Source organism: Gadus chalcogrammus, chromosome 15, assembly GCF_026213295.1.
Source record: "Gadus chalcogrammus isolate NIFS_2021 chromosome 15, NIFS_Gcha_1.0, whole genome shotgun sequence".
NCBI lineage: Eukaryota > Metazoa > Chordata > Actinopteri > Gadiformes > Gadidae > Gadus > Gadus chalcogrammus.
This window is the reverse complement of record NC_079426.1, coordinates 6,872,748-6,889,071: the sequence shown is the minus strand read 5'-3', so window position 1 is coordinate 6,889,071 and position 16,324 is coordinate 6,872,748. Positions and strand designations below refer to the sequence as shown.

At 48.7% G+C, this 16,324-nt stretch overlaps 1 protein-coding gene across 3 annotated transcripts in view; it reads left to right on the top strand.

The window, feature by feature from the left end:
- Positions 1-16,324, top strand: part of LOC130404520 (arginyl-tRNA--protein transferase 1) — a 48,724-nt gene that overhangs the window by 7,135 nt on the left and 25,265 nt on the right. The window contains exons 6-9 of one of the 3 annotated variants that reach the window (XM_056609304.1): positions 854-1,098; positions 4,451-4,579; positions 6,045-6,173; positions 14,300-14,332. In XM_056609304.1, the coding sequence (XP_056465279.1) occupies positions 854-1,098; positions 4,451-4,579; positions 6,045-6,173; positions 14,300-14,332 (536 nt within the window). The remainder of the gene's footprint in view (positions 1-853; positions 1,099-4,450; positions 4,580-6,044; positions 6,174-14,299; positions 14,333-16,324) is intronic. The other 2 variants (XM_056609306.1, XM_056609305.1) reach the window with 2 other exon arrangements.

Sequence of the window (16,324 nt, the reverse complement as noted above, 5' to 3'; positions counted from 1 at the left end):
CTCTGAGTCGTTTTGGCTGAATATCAGACTTAAGTTTTAGATTTTCAGTAGAGTATGAGTTCATTCTGTATGTGTGCTGAGCAGAAGTTGTGTTTTTTTCCTGACCTGTACCTGCTTATCACCAATTTCCCTGGTGTAGATCCTTTCCCTTGTTTGCCCAATGGAGACTGCTTACACACGTGACTTTGTACACACGTGTGTGTGCGTGTGTGTGTGCGTGTGTGTGTGTGTGTGTGTGTGTGTGTGTGTGTGTGGGGTCCTCTAGGGCAGGCCAAGCCCATTTGAAACTCTCACACCTGCAAAATCATTCCCAAATGTGGGACTGCCTCTGTGGTGAGGCCGTTATTACAGGACCACAGCGGGGAAAAGTGCTCTTCCTCAAGGCAATAACCCGGTCATTACACCGAATCCCACATCGTATGTATTTCATCCGTAGGCTCTGTCTGTGATCTTTCCTTTCTTTTTATTTTCTTTTTTTCCCCTCTGCATCTCTTTTGTTCACTTTGACTCTGCTCCGGAGCAGGTTGGAGCAGGCCCCGGCTCCACGCCCAACTGATGTACTCACAATGTACTCCTTATGTGAAGCTCTGCGTCCCTCACATTCTTTGGAACCTATTATGTTTTTTTTTTTATAATTTAAGGTGAACTTGTTAGTAACGGAGTGACACCAGAACGTAGGTTGAGACATTGATATCCATTTTAACTCTGATTGACCAGCACCAGAACAATGTTACGAGTTCCACCTAACAGGTGAGGTAGAGTGCCCCCTAGGGCATGGGAATAACAATGCATACTGTTGACTCACTATTGCATAAATAACAGAACCCTTTCTCTGACTCCTCCTCCGCCACAGGGAAGGGGGCGGACCCAGCCCGGCCGCCCTGCCGGAAGGCCAAGGACCTCCGGAAGGAGCGCCGCCTGCAGAAGGAGCAGATCAAACGGGCCGTGGGGGGCGACTCTGGCGCCTCGCCCGCCACACCCACCACCCCCACCACCCCCACCCCCAACCAGGCCCCGCCCGGCCACGCCCCCCAGCCCAAACCCCTGGAGGCGTTCATTCACGAGTCGCTACCCGACACCGCCCTCCATCGCCTTGAGGTGAGAGGAAGTGCGAACGACAGTAACAACACGTCGTGCCGCTTTGGGGGTTTTCCTACGCATGTGTGTGTGTGTGTTGGTGTCAGGAGGGGCTTTTAATCAGGCTTGAATTGGCTTTTAGTTATGGTTTCTTCTGCATGGAACATTCCAGCACGAGATATTGCTTTTGCCTTTTTAATAGAGCCTCCCGGTCCAAGGGGCTTCACCATGTGTTTATGTTTTTGGGGAGAATCGCAGCCCGAACAGGAAGTCGGCCCAAAAACAGCCACACCACACACGCACACCACACACGCACGGCACACGCGCACACACACACACGCCGGCTCAGGTTACCCTCCTGATCACATCAGACCGCACTGGCCGCCATAGAAGGCTCTGAGGATGTGGAGAAGAAGCCTTGGATGCAGGAACAGTGGGGGGTGGAGGGTGTCAGAGGGAGCGAGCTGGGTGTGAGGTCCGGTGGTAGGGGGAGGGGGGGGATTCATCCAGCTGTTGAGAGCTTCCGAAGCCGCCGATGTTGGCAGAGTGACATCATCCCGAGGCAGGTCAGCGACGCGTCTGAAGATTTGCTGATGTTGCAACGGTACCGCTCGTTCTGGTCTCAGGGGAGCTCCGGCGGTCCGGACCCCTTCACAGGCGCCTCGTCCCGCTCGGATTAGTTGCTGTCAGGCCCCGCCGTTGTTCAATCTGCTTGAGTGAGCTAGGGGCGCAGGAGCTTACCCCATCCCCGAACGGAGTTGAACCTCGCAAAGCATCCAGGGCAGCTAATTGGACGACGGCGTCGGTTACGAGCAAGTATGCACTTTAACGACGTGCGCGCGTACAGATAGGCTTCCTGCTCTTCAACCCCGAACGAGGATGTTTTCTTAAGTGATGGTAAACAGATCATCAACGCCCCCCGCCCCCTCAGGCCTGGTTTCTAACGAGCCAAGAGGTTCCGACGGCACTTGTTTTAAACGAAGAGGGCCGTTCACACCCGAGCAATTAAAATCAGTCTGGCTCCGTTTCATGGTAAACACAGATGTTGACCGCGGCAGGACACTCTGCGAGAGCGTCGAGTCTGCGTCCTGAACTGGAGGGCATCGTTCAGACGGACACGAGGGCATCGTTCAGACGGACACGAGGGCCTGGAGGGAAAGGTCGAGAGGATACAGATGAGAAGAACACTTATACCTATTACCAGGACCTCTCTGGTCTTTGCCGTTCTACGGGAACGGCGGTTCCGGCCTTAGTGCCGGTATATTAGCGTTTAATTAATAATATATGTTGAGCACCTTCCCTCGTCAAATGTTGGCTAACCCTTTGCCGTTATTCAAATATTAAATAATATTTAATATTATTTTCATTAACTAACACACATACAATTTCATGCGTGTTCATAACGGAGGAAGTCATTTTGGGATTGACCACCTACTCCATTGGCCTCCCTTCAACGATATATATATATGTTGTTTTGCCAGCCACCAGCAGGGGGCAGTATGGTCCTGTATTTCAAAGGGCCTGAGCCGCTGTCCACTGTGAGTGAACTCTCCTGCTAGACTTGCAGTTTCTTCATATCACGGCCCCATTAGGCCTCCTGGTGTTCACATGCTATGGTTTGGCTGTCAGACCGGACCACTATATTTATTTATCCGTCCACTTTAGACGTGGAGCCTGCTCTTTGTTTTGCGGGCCTTACTGGAGGGAGTTGAGGGATTGTTTTGATTACGAGTGGTGCCTCTAGGATGAGGCCTTAGAAGGCCAAAATCCTTCATTTTTAATTAAATCCCAACCAAAGCCACTTGTATTACATGGCGTTTCTTCAACATTCTTGAAGTAGTCCAACTTCAGCCCATTGGTGTTGGATCACAAGAATATTCCGCGCGGTGCGTTTTAGCCACACCGGCTATGTTCGCGGTATCGGCCGGAGCAAGTAATTTCGTCCGATCACTGGATAGCTGGAGGTTTGAGCCCGAACAAATAAAATGTCTTGACTTGAGGGTTTATCCTCTCACGTAACGTTCTGTGATCTCTTTGTTTGAGCAACGGATGGGGTGCCAAGCCGTGCTATGAGAGCTCAGCCGAGATCCAACTCAAACAAACCCAGGGCTCAATCCCTCCTCTCCCCAAATTCCCGTCCCTCGGCGGAATCTCGGAGTCCGAGGATTCACATGGTGCCGGCCGGCGTGCCAACACAAGCGTCTAACGCAGAGAGCGGTTAATCGAAACGGAGCCAGACGATGTTGAGAGGGTGAACAGGTGAGGGTGAACTTATGGTGATGTTATAGCGACACACTGCTAGTTCATCCACATCCCATCCGGTGAAGGGATGCGATCCTCCCCAACTGCGACACAGTCACAGTTTGGGGAGGATCGCATCCCTTTTCTTATTCAACCACAAAACCATCCACTACCGGGCTGCGACTCTCCCCATCAGGACAGATTCATGCTCCATTTCCTCAGAGGGAAAATCCAAGTTTTTGTTATTACCGTGGACGAGACACTAACTGCTTGCTTGAATGATTGTGATTGATGACAGAGATTTTTATTAATCAATGTATGGCTTCCTTCCATGTATGACAACCATGTATGCGCCCAGTACTTGTCTACCTTAATGTGTTGTTTGTAATGATAAGTAGCAATAATGTATGAGTCAAGTCTTAATCTAGCATGTCTCAAGAATATTATTTTGTTGTGTGTAAGTTGTCAAAAGTTTCTTGTTTTCCTGTTGCTCCTGTCAGACACCTGTCTGCGTGAATGTCTTGCCATGGAAACGGACACAAACACACCCTTGCTCTGCATCATTAGTCTTCCCCCATCAAGTCACAGCTGTGGTGGGAGTGGTCCTCCTTCGACAGTGGGAAAGACTTCTCTGAAAGAGGATTAGGCGTGGGGTTATCTCACAGAAGTTGCAGTTTTTAATGGCTCAAGAAATCTCCAAACTGAGACTCCAAAGCAGTTTTATTTGACTGGTAATGGTCCATAGACTTCTGGGTGCACACATGTTGCAGCCAAAATAACTTATGAGTTTTCTTTGGCAGGACTTGAAAAAGGTTGTGTTTTTGTCCATTTTCAGCACGATTACTGTCTCGTCCTCTCACTTTATATCCCTCTCTCTCTCTTTCTCGCTCGCTCTTTTCTCTTTGATTTGTGATAATTTGGCCTCTCTTTTTGTTCTCCTCACTTATGTCTCTCTCTCTCCAGCTCGGTCGCTCACTCTTTCTCTTGCTCTCTCTCTCTTTCTCTTGTGCGCTCTCTTGCTCTCTCTCTATCACTCTCACTCTCACACACACTCACACAAAGGGGCTGTGGTCCCTCCCAGCTCCTCCATGTTAACCCTTTGTCCGGCGGGCCTCTCGTTCTTGTGTTGAAGGTGAGGCTAGTGCGCTCCAGCCCCCCTTGCCCACAGTTCAAAGCCTCTTTCGACGCCTCCTACCAGGTGTACAAACTCTACCAGATGGCCATTCACAAGGACCCTCCTGAAAAGCCCTCCGAGAGCCAGGTCAGCGGGGGGACGGCGTGGTGGGGTGTGGAGGTCAACCTGCTCGGAGGGAGAAGCAGGCTGGAGCTCTGAGACCAGGGGTCCAGAGGGTGTGCGGGGGGCCATTGTTTGGTCCTGCCAACTATTGGCGATTCTTCATGTGTTTAAAAAAAAATAATCATAGTCACCAGTGGACGTTTATGAATATCATTCCTTTTGGGTAATATAAAACATAACAGAATGTTGGATGATATTCAAAAACGTCCACTGGTGACTATACTATAGTTTTAAAAGTTTACCAAAGATGCCATAAAAGTTCAAAAAGTACAGGGGTGAACAGAAGTGAGTCATCTGTTATTTTAATTGTAGCCGAGACCGTTAAATTTATAAACCCCATTTTCTCCGGGTAGAATCTTTGAGAAACGTAGGCCGTGCTTTTAATTCAATTGAAGAAAAGGGGAATCAAAGAGAGTGGTATTAAAGAAAGTGTGAGATTGGGTGAAGGAGAGTGCACACCAAGATGTTGGATAAGAAATGAATGGTGTGTGTGGTGGGGAGTGTGTGTGTGTGTGTGTGTGTGTGAGAGAGAGGGTCAACATAAAAAGAGGCTCAGAGAGAATTAATACTTGAAGAAAATGAATGGAGTAAAATGTTTCCATAAGCCGTTGGGTGAGAGCAGTGTTTCTACAGGTGTCCGTGTAGCCTCAGTAGCCTGGCTCGCTCGTTAGTATTGAGCTGTTTTCTTTTGCTTGCGAGGGAGGGAGGGAGGTGGTGGTTCAGCTCATTCACTCCCCCCTTCCCCCAACCAGACCCCCCTCCGTGTACCCCTTCCGTACCCTGGCCTGGCCCTGAATTACCCCAGCCCAAGCGAACTGGCATCTCAATCTCATTTTCGCAGCAACACAATTACAGCCGGTACTTTTCAAATGTCTATGGGACAATCTGTTTCGCCCGATTGAAAACCTTTTTCGTGAGTAGGCATTTGGTCGGACTACACACGTACCTCCTGTACGTATTTCTCCATTCCTGCAGACCTCGTTCACACCGCGTCCAGACTCTGGAGCCAGACGTCTCGTTAACGTTGGCGGGTTGCTTCTCCCTGGTAGTGGCTGGGCGGCGCACTAGCCTCCTCTTCAAAGGCAGAACAAGAACAGAAAACGCCCTGACACGATTCTGTGCAACATCTGCCTGGGCCTAACGCGTACCACTGCTGTACTGCATGAACCCCAGGCCTTGGTGGGGACCCCTTCACTGCACGATACGTTACTGTGTCCAAACCCCATCTATCTATCATCAACCCCCCCTCCCCATCCTATCTCACCTCACACTGTTCCTTTTAAGTCCTTATTCTCCCTTCCACCTGCTCTTCCATTCCATCTGTGTGCCTCTTGAACCACAATGCCTCTCTCCTCGTTGACCTAACACGACCCCCTACAACCCCCCCCCCCCCCCCCCCCCCCCCCCCCCCCCCCCATGCTACTTGAAGGTGAGGCTAGTGGCGGTCAGCTTTGACGACCCCACGTTCGCGGCGACCTTTGAGCAGTCCGCGGCGCTGTACGCCCGCTACCAGACGGCGGTGCACGGCGACGCCGCCAGCGAGTGTGATGAGAGCGAGGTACTGTGATGCTTATGATTCCCAACCCGAACCCCACAACCACCACCTCCACCACCCCCCACCACCCCCTACCTAAGAACTGCACCAGGGGTGTTGCATGTCTGATCCGTTCTAGGCGGTTGCATGGCAGAACGTTGCACTGTCCCGCGTCACTCTCCGCGTCCACTTTGACTGCGTCCACTGTTGAGCCACACTCGTCACCGGCCACCATGGTATTGCTTCATTGATGGCTTTGTGGGTGCATGCCGGAAGTGATAGCTTAACTGCGTTTGGGTGTATAAGTCAGCCTCGTTTTACATTTACATTGAGGGCATTTAGCAGACAATATATCACTGCCGGTACAGTAATGATGTTCATAGACAAAAGTGTCAAGCACTAACAATCACTAGGTTAACCCATTCCCCGTACATAACAAAGATAGCTAGGATAAGATGCTACACGATGCTATGTACTATTTTTTTAGTGCCAGAACGTACAACAAGTGTGTTAGTGGGGTATGTTTAGGAGAGTAAAGGGGGAGACTATACAGAGTCCATATGAGCTCTGAATTAGTGAGTCTGGAGTCTCTTACGGAAGCCTAACGTCCTGACGTCGGCAGGGAGCTCGTTCCACCGTGTTCTCACGCATATGATGTTGCAGAATCAGACCCTGGGTGAGTTGGTCTCGGGCTCATGCTGCCGTAGGTTAAACCCCTGCCTTACTTGACCACGCCACAGTGTTGACGGAGGGCGATGGAATGTTTTTCGAGGCGTTTTCACCAACTACGCTGGTAGTTACAGTTACAGGAAATTGCGGGGCAGACTGCAGGATATGCCTCCCCATCAACGGCGGTTAAGCCCTGCTGCCACAGCACAGCAGAGCGCTGCTCGATCGGACGACGATGACCATATGCTGTGTTTTTACCTAGAGGGGTTGCTTACATATACAGCATATCAAATATTAAAGAAATATTTCTTATCATAATTTAGAGAATTATACTAAACATGTCACTGGGTGTGGTATTGTGTTAATTGTATAGTGGAGCAATAGTCTGACAAATCTTCTTATTCTGATGAATGTAGGCTTCTGGTAAATGTAACTGCGCAGACTCCTGTAGACAACCAAAAGGTATAAAGCCACTGCAAGTTATTAACGTGTTCCTTATGTAATTTTTAAGCATAACTTGTTCAAAGTCAAAGTTTTAACTGGTGAAAAGCGTGTTGTGTGGTTGAACAGTCTGCACCGAGAGGAAGAACCCCAGCCCTGCATGAGGAAGAGGAGGGTGCTGCCATCTTCCCCTCTCCATTAATGTCAGGCTGCAGTAAAATTAAGTTTGCTTTGGGAAAAGGGGGGGGGGGGGGGGGGGGGGGGGGGGAGTTTGTATTGTGTGAGTCACACTGATATTAATTCTAGGGTGCCTTTACGAGGAGGCGGGAGTAATGCAAGGAATTCTTTGGGGGAAAGAGGGGAGGAAGCGGCGGTCTAGTCAGGATACAGTCCCTCTGGAGGTTCTCCCCTACCTGAGAGGGCCTTTTGTCCCTAAAGAGCTGGAAAAAACACCCCCCACCCCCCCCCCCCCCTCCACGAGCACCAATAACTCACACACACAGACGTGTACACTCCTGCGTCGGCAGCAGGCCTCCGAAAATTATTGAAGGTTCCAGCTTGTAAATCCTTGGGGCAAATTAATAAATAACCCAGAAATGTGAAATTGACTTGTTTGGGGTAGATACTTTCCTGGTGCCGTAATACTAGCTGTGTGTGTGTGTGTGTGTGTGTGTGTGTGTGTGTGTGTGTGTGTGTGTGTGTGTGTGTGTGTGTGTGTGTGTGTGTGTGTGTGTGTGGTGTGTGTGTGTGTGTGTGTGTGTGTGTGTGTGTGTGTGTGTGTGTGATTTAATATTGACTTAAATCAAAATGGCCTCTGGCAAAAGATGTTGGAATCGGATGGCTAAAGCAAAACTAATCCGATGTAAAACCAAACGCAAACATGTTGCCTCCTGGTGATGACAGTTCCCTTTTCTTATATCGACTTGGAGAAGGACAAGAGATTCTCCTGCTGAATGCGCTGATGATGACTAACGTGTAGAAGACTTGTGTCTCCAGTCCTGATTATTCACTCAGACTGGAAGCAGTGCATGGAAACGACTGGACGAGATACTACAGCGGTGCCCCATAGACACGCTGTACTGGCGTCAGGGTTTGAGTGAAGCAGTTGGGTTTCTTTAGGGGGTCCTGAGAGCTCTGGTGGATTATTAAAAGTCAAGAGTTGTTGAAATGCAGCCAGACGGGAAGGCAGAAGTGTGCGTGTGTGTATTCCCTATGTACTTTGTGTGTGTGTATTGCATGTGTAGTGTGTGCGTGTCTAGTGTGTGTGCGTGTATTGCATGTGTACTATGTGTAGTTGTGTGTGTGTGTGTGTGTGTGTGTACATGTACTTTGTGTGTGCGTGCGTGCACACGTGTCAGGGTTAAGTATCCAGGAGGGTAACTCTATCTTCCCCAGGGGCCGAGTCTTAAGCCTGCTCTGACGGACACACACGAGCCACTGCGCAAGGCCTGCCATCCCCTCGGTAGCGCCTCCACAGACGCAGTTGGCCCTCTGCTCACTGAAAGTAGCATCGCGCTCGCCTAGCATCGCACTAGCCTAGCATCGCGCTAGCCTAGCGTCACCCGTTTGAAACGCCCCGCTGCCGGTCCTCCCCTGTACATTCATTCCCCTCCACAGCGCAATCAGGCCTCCTTTGTTAACCTCTCGTCCACAGATACTACTTGCTTATTCCCTTAAGTTTGTCCAGTATCGGTCATTAAGACCCGCTACAAACACACACACACACACACACACGGTCACGAACGTCGACCGCACAAGCTCTACAGATTACATTTTTCTGGCCTTTGCGGACCCCATTAATTAGCCCAGTCTCTTCCCAGAAGCTCTGACCCCCTTACACCCCACCACTGCGGCCGTGTTAGTTGAATGAAAACACATTGTTGAGAGTCTGGTTGCGTGCCATGCCTGCTGCGGAGGCTACCTAGGGAGATGGGTCATTCAGTGTTGGCGCAGGTATTTATTAATCCATTAAGGTTATTACCTAGGGACCGAGTCTGGCACACTGTCTGATGGCATCCTGGCCCCAAGCCAGCGGGGTGTGTGTGTGCACGCTAGCCTGTGCGTGTGTGTGTCGGCATGCGTACAGTGTTGTCCTACAGTAGAATGTCTTTGTGTAGGGCCACGTGCGTTTCCTACCTTGCCAAGAGTGGAAAGGAATCAGACACTGCTCCTTACACATCCAATCACGGCTTCCTCGACGTGACTGAGCCATTATACATGCAATTATTTCTGCTACACACACACATGCACTCACAAACGCGCAGACACACACACACACACACGTACACCAACAGTCACACACACGCAAACACACAGTCACACGCATGTACACACACACTTGCACACACTGTGTCAAACTTATTGGTATTAACCACTGTGCTGAGCCGTAACTCTGAGTTCCTGCACATGTGGCATTCATTCTGGGGAAAACAAACCCTGCTTAATGTGTGCTTACCCCTCTCTATCCATGGCCAGGGCACTGCATCAGACACGTGACTGCACGACCATCCCAGGTCAAACGGACGCAAACAAAACAAGTAAAATGAAACAAACTGAATACAAAAAATAAACTGTTTAATTTTGCGTTGGGATTAATGAAATGGGAGGATTGTTGTGACAACCGGCGGTCCCTCTTGTATTCACCATCACACGCATGTGATTCCGGTTAGCATCCAGAGTGTTCACCGTTCCCAGTCTGCCCATTAACGGGCTGGGTGAGCAGGTATACCAATGGGGGCTCCAGTTCCCCGCAGAGCCCCTCCACTTCCTCTGGAGGTCGGAGGTTAAAGCACTTTGTTTATTTCCTCCCACTGATGCATTTACCGGCATCGCAACGTTCGTCCATTATCATTTAAACTCAAAATCTTATGGCGGCATTTTAGTGCCTCGCTGAATATATTTATATTTAGCAGACGCTGTTATCCAATAAGTACAAAAAGTACATTTGTCAGAAGAAGGTGAAAGAACAATATATTGCTGTTGGTACAGTAAGGTTGTTCATAGAAACAAGTGCCAAACACTAATAGTCGTTAGGTTAACCCATTCCCTGCATGCAACAATGATAGCTAGGATAAGATGCCACACAACTATGTACGACATACATTATGTGCGTACATAAAGTGCAAGGACGTACAACATACAATAAGTCGGAGGGTTGGGATACATATGCATTTGTTATTGTACGTCTGTGAAATAAGTAGTCTTAAAGAAGAAAATAGAAAAGATTCCAAAGCTATTTCTCGGGATTCAGAAAAGACATCCATTGTCAATATGTAATGGGGAAGGGGAAGAGCAACCAAGCATAGACAGGGATACAATGGCCAATAACACTTGGTGCCAAAGAGAAAACCCACGCAAGAATGATCAGAGCGAGCAGGAAAACACTACCACACCAGCAAAGAAAGCTTTTTTCGCACGGGGGCGTCAGTTGCGTGTGTGCGTGCTCATTTAATGATCGTCTACTCACAGGCTAGATTATGGCTCTTGTGAACAGAGGAATACTTTGCATGAGTGAAGTACAAGCGTTCGCATAAATTGTGTGTGTGTGTGTGTAAAGCAATTTTTTGTCCTCAACCTTTTGGCAGCAATATGCCGCCATAGAATCTGATTTGATTAAATTGAGGTAATTGAAGTAAAATAATGTGAGAGGCTAGAAGATAGGAATTGTGTCATTGTCTTTTCTTTACTTAATTGGTTCCAGGAACCTCAACTCCTGCAATGACAGCAATCGTTTTAGGATGGTTAAGCAACAGTGCAGTAGCAATACCATTTCATCAGCCCTGTTTGTTTGTTTGCTCTGTGTGTGCATGGGGGGGAGGGGTAGGTGATTTGTGGGTTAGAGTGAATAAGTAAGGGCTTGGCTGGTTAGTGTGTGTGTGTGTGTGTGCGCAATACTGTGTGTGCGCGTAAGAGATAGACTTGTGTGGCTCTCTGAAGAAGTGAAAGCTGAGTTTTCTGTTTATTTGTGGTTAGAATTGTGTCTGTTTGTGTGTGAGAGAGACATACACACACTTTCCCTGGAACACACACATGTGTTTTGTGTAAGAGTGAATAAGTGAGAGCTCCACTGTGTCTCAGTGTTTATGTGTGCATACGTAAGTGTGTGCCTCCACAATGACTTCTGGCCTAATTGTGCGCAGATGATAGGTTTATTATAGTGCCGAGAGAGAGAGTGTTGCAGAGGAAGTGATGAGCTCCATGTGTTAGAAAGTGGGAACTTCCAGAAGGGGTGTGGGTGTGTGTGTGTGTGTGTGTGTGTGTTAGAAGAGAGGGTACCCACACTTTTGGAAAAAAGTATATTTCCATACTTGCACAACCGTGCCTACACAGTGGAAAGGCTCTCACTGGGCTCCGCGGCTAGTGGCTGTTTGTTTGTTTGTGTGTCCCTGCCCTGGCCGCCTGCTCTCCGTCAGTGGCCTGAGAGGGATCGGCTCTGCCAGACTCCAGGAGACCAGCCTTCCTTGGACCAGGGGAGGGTGGAGAGAGCAGTGGAAACCTACTGCCTCCCCTCTCCTCTCTGGGTGAAAACATTCCCAGAAGCCCCCTCTCCCCGAAGAGCCAGGAGATCAGCAGGAAGGGGGGTGATGCCAAGAGCCATTAAAACCTTTTTAACGAGGTCTTCACGGATTTATAGTGTGTGGGATTATCCATGTAAATGTTTATCAACTAACGGAAAGATGATCATTTTGTGTATTATATATATACTTTTTATTGGAGATAGATCCTCTTCAATCAATCATTATTTGATTAAATTAAATTAATTAGTATTGTAGATTGTTTATTTTTTTATGTATGATCCGTCAGTTAAAGCAATCAGACATTTGTGCCCTTTACAATGCATAGCGAGAGGTCTTATTTAGTACTGCCAATATAATTGACATTCTGGTGTTGGGCTCATGCCCAGTTATTTTGTTAAAGGAGTCACATTCTGCTTTCTACTTAAACTATAGCACGAATCCACGTCCCGAGTTCAAAATGGAGTCTCCCCCAATCCAGACCCATTTGTGGGATCGAACGCAGCTCCAATAAACGGTTAAATCGGCTTGCCCTCACAGGCACTCGCTAGGCCCGTTCCAGGTACTGCAAGTTCAGTTGGCGTAAACGTCTGACTGCCCTCGCGGCTAAAGAATGTAATGGGCTGGTTGGGGGCGGGTGAGTGGACTGGGATGTAAAACCTTAGTCGCTGCTGCAACTTGAGGCTTAGAGGGACGGGTTGAGGTGGAGGACCGGTGTTTGGGCGTTTGGTGCCGTGGGTGAGTGAGGCTCTCTGTGTCTCTGTGCCCGCTCACCTCTCTCTCCTGCCCCTGGGGCCTGAGCGTTGACATCAGAGCCAGTGTGTGCCATCTTGTGGTCATGTCTAGCACCTGGTGGATCACAGTTTGTGAGGCACTTAACTGTGTGTGTGTGTGTGTGTGTGTGTGTGTGTGTTTGGGAGAGAAATAAGAGATGACATGATATAATGCCATAATCCTTCCTTCTAAAACATACCCCGCTGGATTGAGATTTTGTATGCATTTATTTCAGATGCGGTGCTTCAACGTCACAAACACACATTAAATGTGGAGGCACGCACACTCACACGCACACACACTGTAGCCCTTAATCTTGGCAGGAGCTTGAGTTGCACGTAAACCAAGGCAGCCCCACTCAGTGAACCCTGCCTCCAGCCATCATCACTGTTATTGGCCCTACCTTTACACACATACTTGTATTGTACACGCACGTGCAAACACACACACATGACACGTTGAAATCAATACTTTTGAATCATGCTGTTTTCCATTTTGTATTTATTTGATATTTTCCATGCAATTATTTGAACATGGTTGGGATAAACGGCATATATATACACACACACACATACACACACACACACACACACACACACACACACACACACACACACACACACACACACACACACACACACCATACAAAACGATTACTGCTTAAAGATATGCAGTGGTAAAACCATTCTTTAATTCTCAGTGTAAAGGCATCTGGTTAAAGTTGTCTGATGAAAGTAGAAGCCAGTATGATTTTTCAATAACAGTAAGGTGCATTCTGCCAGACTCTTACTGGATTTGATTTCTGGTTTCCTACTAAATTCTCAACCGATTTTTAAGAAGTACATAGAATTTCGTGCGGCCTAGACTTGAAGGCATCTATTGGGTCAGGTTATCTCGGGTGTCATTGTTTCTTTCACTGGCCTCCTTCTCTCTCTTTGATATCTGTCTGGAACCAGTTTTGCTCCATACTTCTGTTCCTTTGTGGTCTTTTAATAGCTCTCTTATTCTAGAGTAGAGAGAGTTACCAGACTCCCCCACAACATCTGAACAACCAGCGAATGACTCAGCAGGATTGTTGCATTTCCTTGTGAAACATGAAACATATGAGTGTGTGTGTGTGTGTGTGCGTGTGTCCATCTGCAGGAATTAAAGTGGGAGTGAGCAGTGAACGCAAATGGCTGCCCATCAGTGTGCCCCCACAGTACTGCTGGTTGTCATTTCAAAATGGTTCTGAACCCAAACAATGGGTCTGTGCTGCGTTTCACCCCTTAATCCCCCGGGTTCGGCCCCTGTAAACACACTGCTCTCACCTCGGCACTTAGAGGGAACGGGCAGCATACCAGTTCGAGATGCCGGGGCCGTGTTTGCCACTTGCCACTCGTGTCAAGCGAGCAGGGGTAATTGAGCCACGCAGTGCGTTTGAAGTGTGTTAAGGGATAGGCTATTTTGACAGTGGCAGTGCCGCGCAATTAACCTGTCAGTGTGTCCGACTTGGTCTCTAGGCGACAGCTGAGGGGGTGAATGGGTTTTAATTTGTGTAAATACAGTCTCCACCGCCACCACCACCCTCTGTGTGTGCAATCACCCTCCTTTGATATCTGATACCTGAGCAAGTAGTGGCAGAGGTGAAATATTTTAGTGAGCCGCGGAGATATGGTATGGTTTTCATTTGTATGATTCTGTGACTCATGGAACTAATGTTTTTCTCTTTTCTTCTCTCTCCCTTTCGGAACTGACTGTCTCCCCCCATAGTTCCGGAGATTCCTCTGTGATTCGCCCTTGGAGGTATGTATTACTCTGGTTACTGTGCTTTGCTACAGCAGATTTTGTTGAAATCTGGCACATTTACATGCATTGGATACCCCCTTTCAGAAGGTTCCCCCTTAACCATTACAGCAGCTACAGAATGTTTTTCCCAGTAATTTATACATTGATATTGATATAGTTATAGTTATTTCGTTTTACTGACCTAGCTCTGTCAGTTATTAGAGTGTATGCCTGCGTGTGATTGGGTGGTGATGAGTGAGGGTTACAGAAAATGCAAGTAGAGGTTGAGGAAAGCAGTGTCCAGACTTCAGCCCGGTGTCGGTGAAAATAAGTCCTGCAAAACCAGTTCATTCCTGTAGCCTTGACAGTGCAATGAGCATCATTAGTTGAGACTGACCAGGGGCTCTGCTTTATGCAGAGCTAGAATTAGAATCTGCCTCATACTGTCAGGACTGTAGTAGGGACTTATTAGAGACGCAGCGAGGCATCTCTGGAGTCAAGCTGAGGCTGAGCAGGACACTCTCGTGGTCCGCTCGGTCAAAACCATGGACCATTACTCCAGCAGCTACACCCAGCGTGAGGGCTGGAAGCTGCCACCTCCACACGGCCCAGGTGTGTGGAGTGTGGACACACACACACACACACACACACACACACACACACACACACACACACACACACACACACACACACACACACACACACACACACACACACACCACACACACACACACACACACACACACACACACACACACCCACCCCTCCCCTCTGTGTCACCCCCTCCCAGTGGGCCCCGTCGGCCTCCACTAATGAACGTCGTTAGTGTTTATAGGAAACAAGCTCTTATCACCTCGTCAAGGCTGGCCCCCCGACACACTGAAATTACACTTTGTGCTGCACCCGGACCGCTCATGCTTGCGGGACACATGTGGCAGTGCACGCTGACACCCAGACCTTCCTCCACCCTGCCTGCCAGCCAGCCAGCCTCAGTGCTTCTTGCGACCTCCCTGTCCCCCCAGTCCTTTGATGTCTGCGTCCACCTGTCTCCAGCATGTTGTCCGTGTCTCCGTGCGTTCTGCGTCTGCCGCTCTATTTATCCGGCAATTTGGTATCTGCTCAACGGCGCCGAACGGAACAGGAATTCAACCACGGCTCTCCACACCAGCGGCCCCCGTGTGCGCGCCTCCACCTGTCTCCAATCACGGCGCTATTAAAATACTAGCACATACTAGCACACACGCAAACACGAACACACACAAAGACACAACAAATAGACACACAGACGAACACACAGACAGACACACTGACACATACACACACACAAAGTCACACACACAGACACAGACAGACAGACACACACACACACACAGACACACACACACAGAGACAGACACACACAGACACACACACTCCATGTAGCTTTATCTCCTCAAGTGAGCGTATGTATTTGCCGATAGGCGGTTAGAGAAGCCGGGTAAAACGGATCAAGATGGCAGCGTTTTGTAGCGCGCCTCCTCCTCCACGCACGTCCAACTGGGGCTCGTTACCGCCCAGGTCAAACGGCTTGTTTGTTTGCAGCCATGTTTCATTTAGCAGGAATTAAAGGGGCGTCGTGCTGACACGCCGTAATTAGCCTCAGCTGTCACCGTTTCTTCTGTCCGTGTGCACATTCTTGTACACACACCAGACCTCCCCTCTTATCCAAAGTGTTTTGTTCCTTGGTGTTGATTATGCCTGGCTTAATGAACCTTCTCATTGTAAAACCACTACTTTTTATAACTAAGATTTGACTTGGATGGGTATGTTCTTATTGTGAGAATGAATGCCTGTAGTGGCTCAGCCTCTAACATCCACAAAGTTAAAGGTCAACCTGGTCCACGCATCTGTTGTGCTCATTTTGAACCAGTTTTGGGTTTTGATTTTACTGTCTGTGATCCACGTCTCAAAAATAAAGCAAACATGTGCGTTCATGAGCTGGAAAGGCACGCACGTTTGATCTGATGCGTT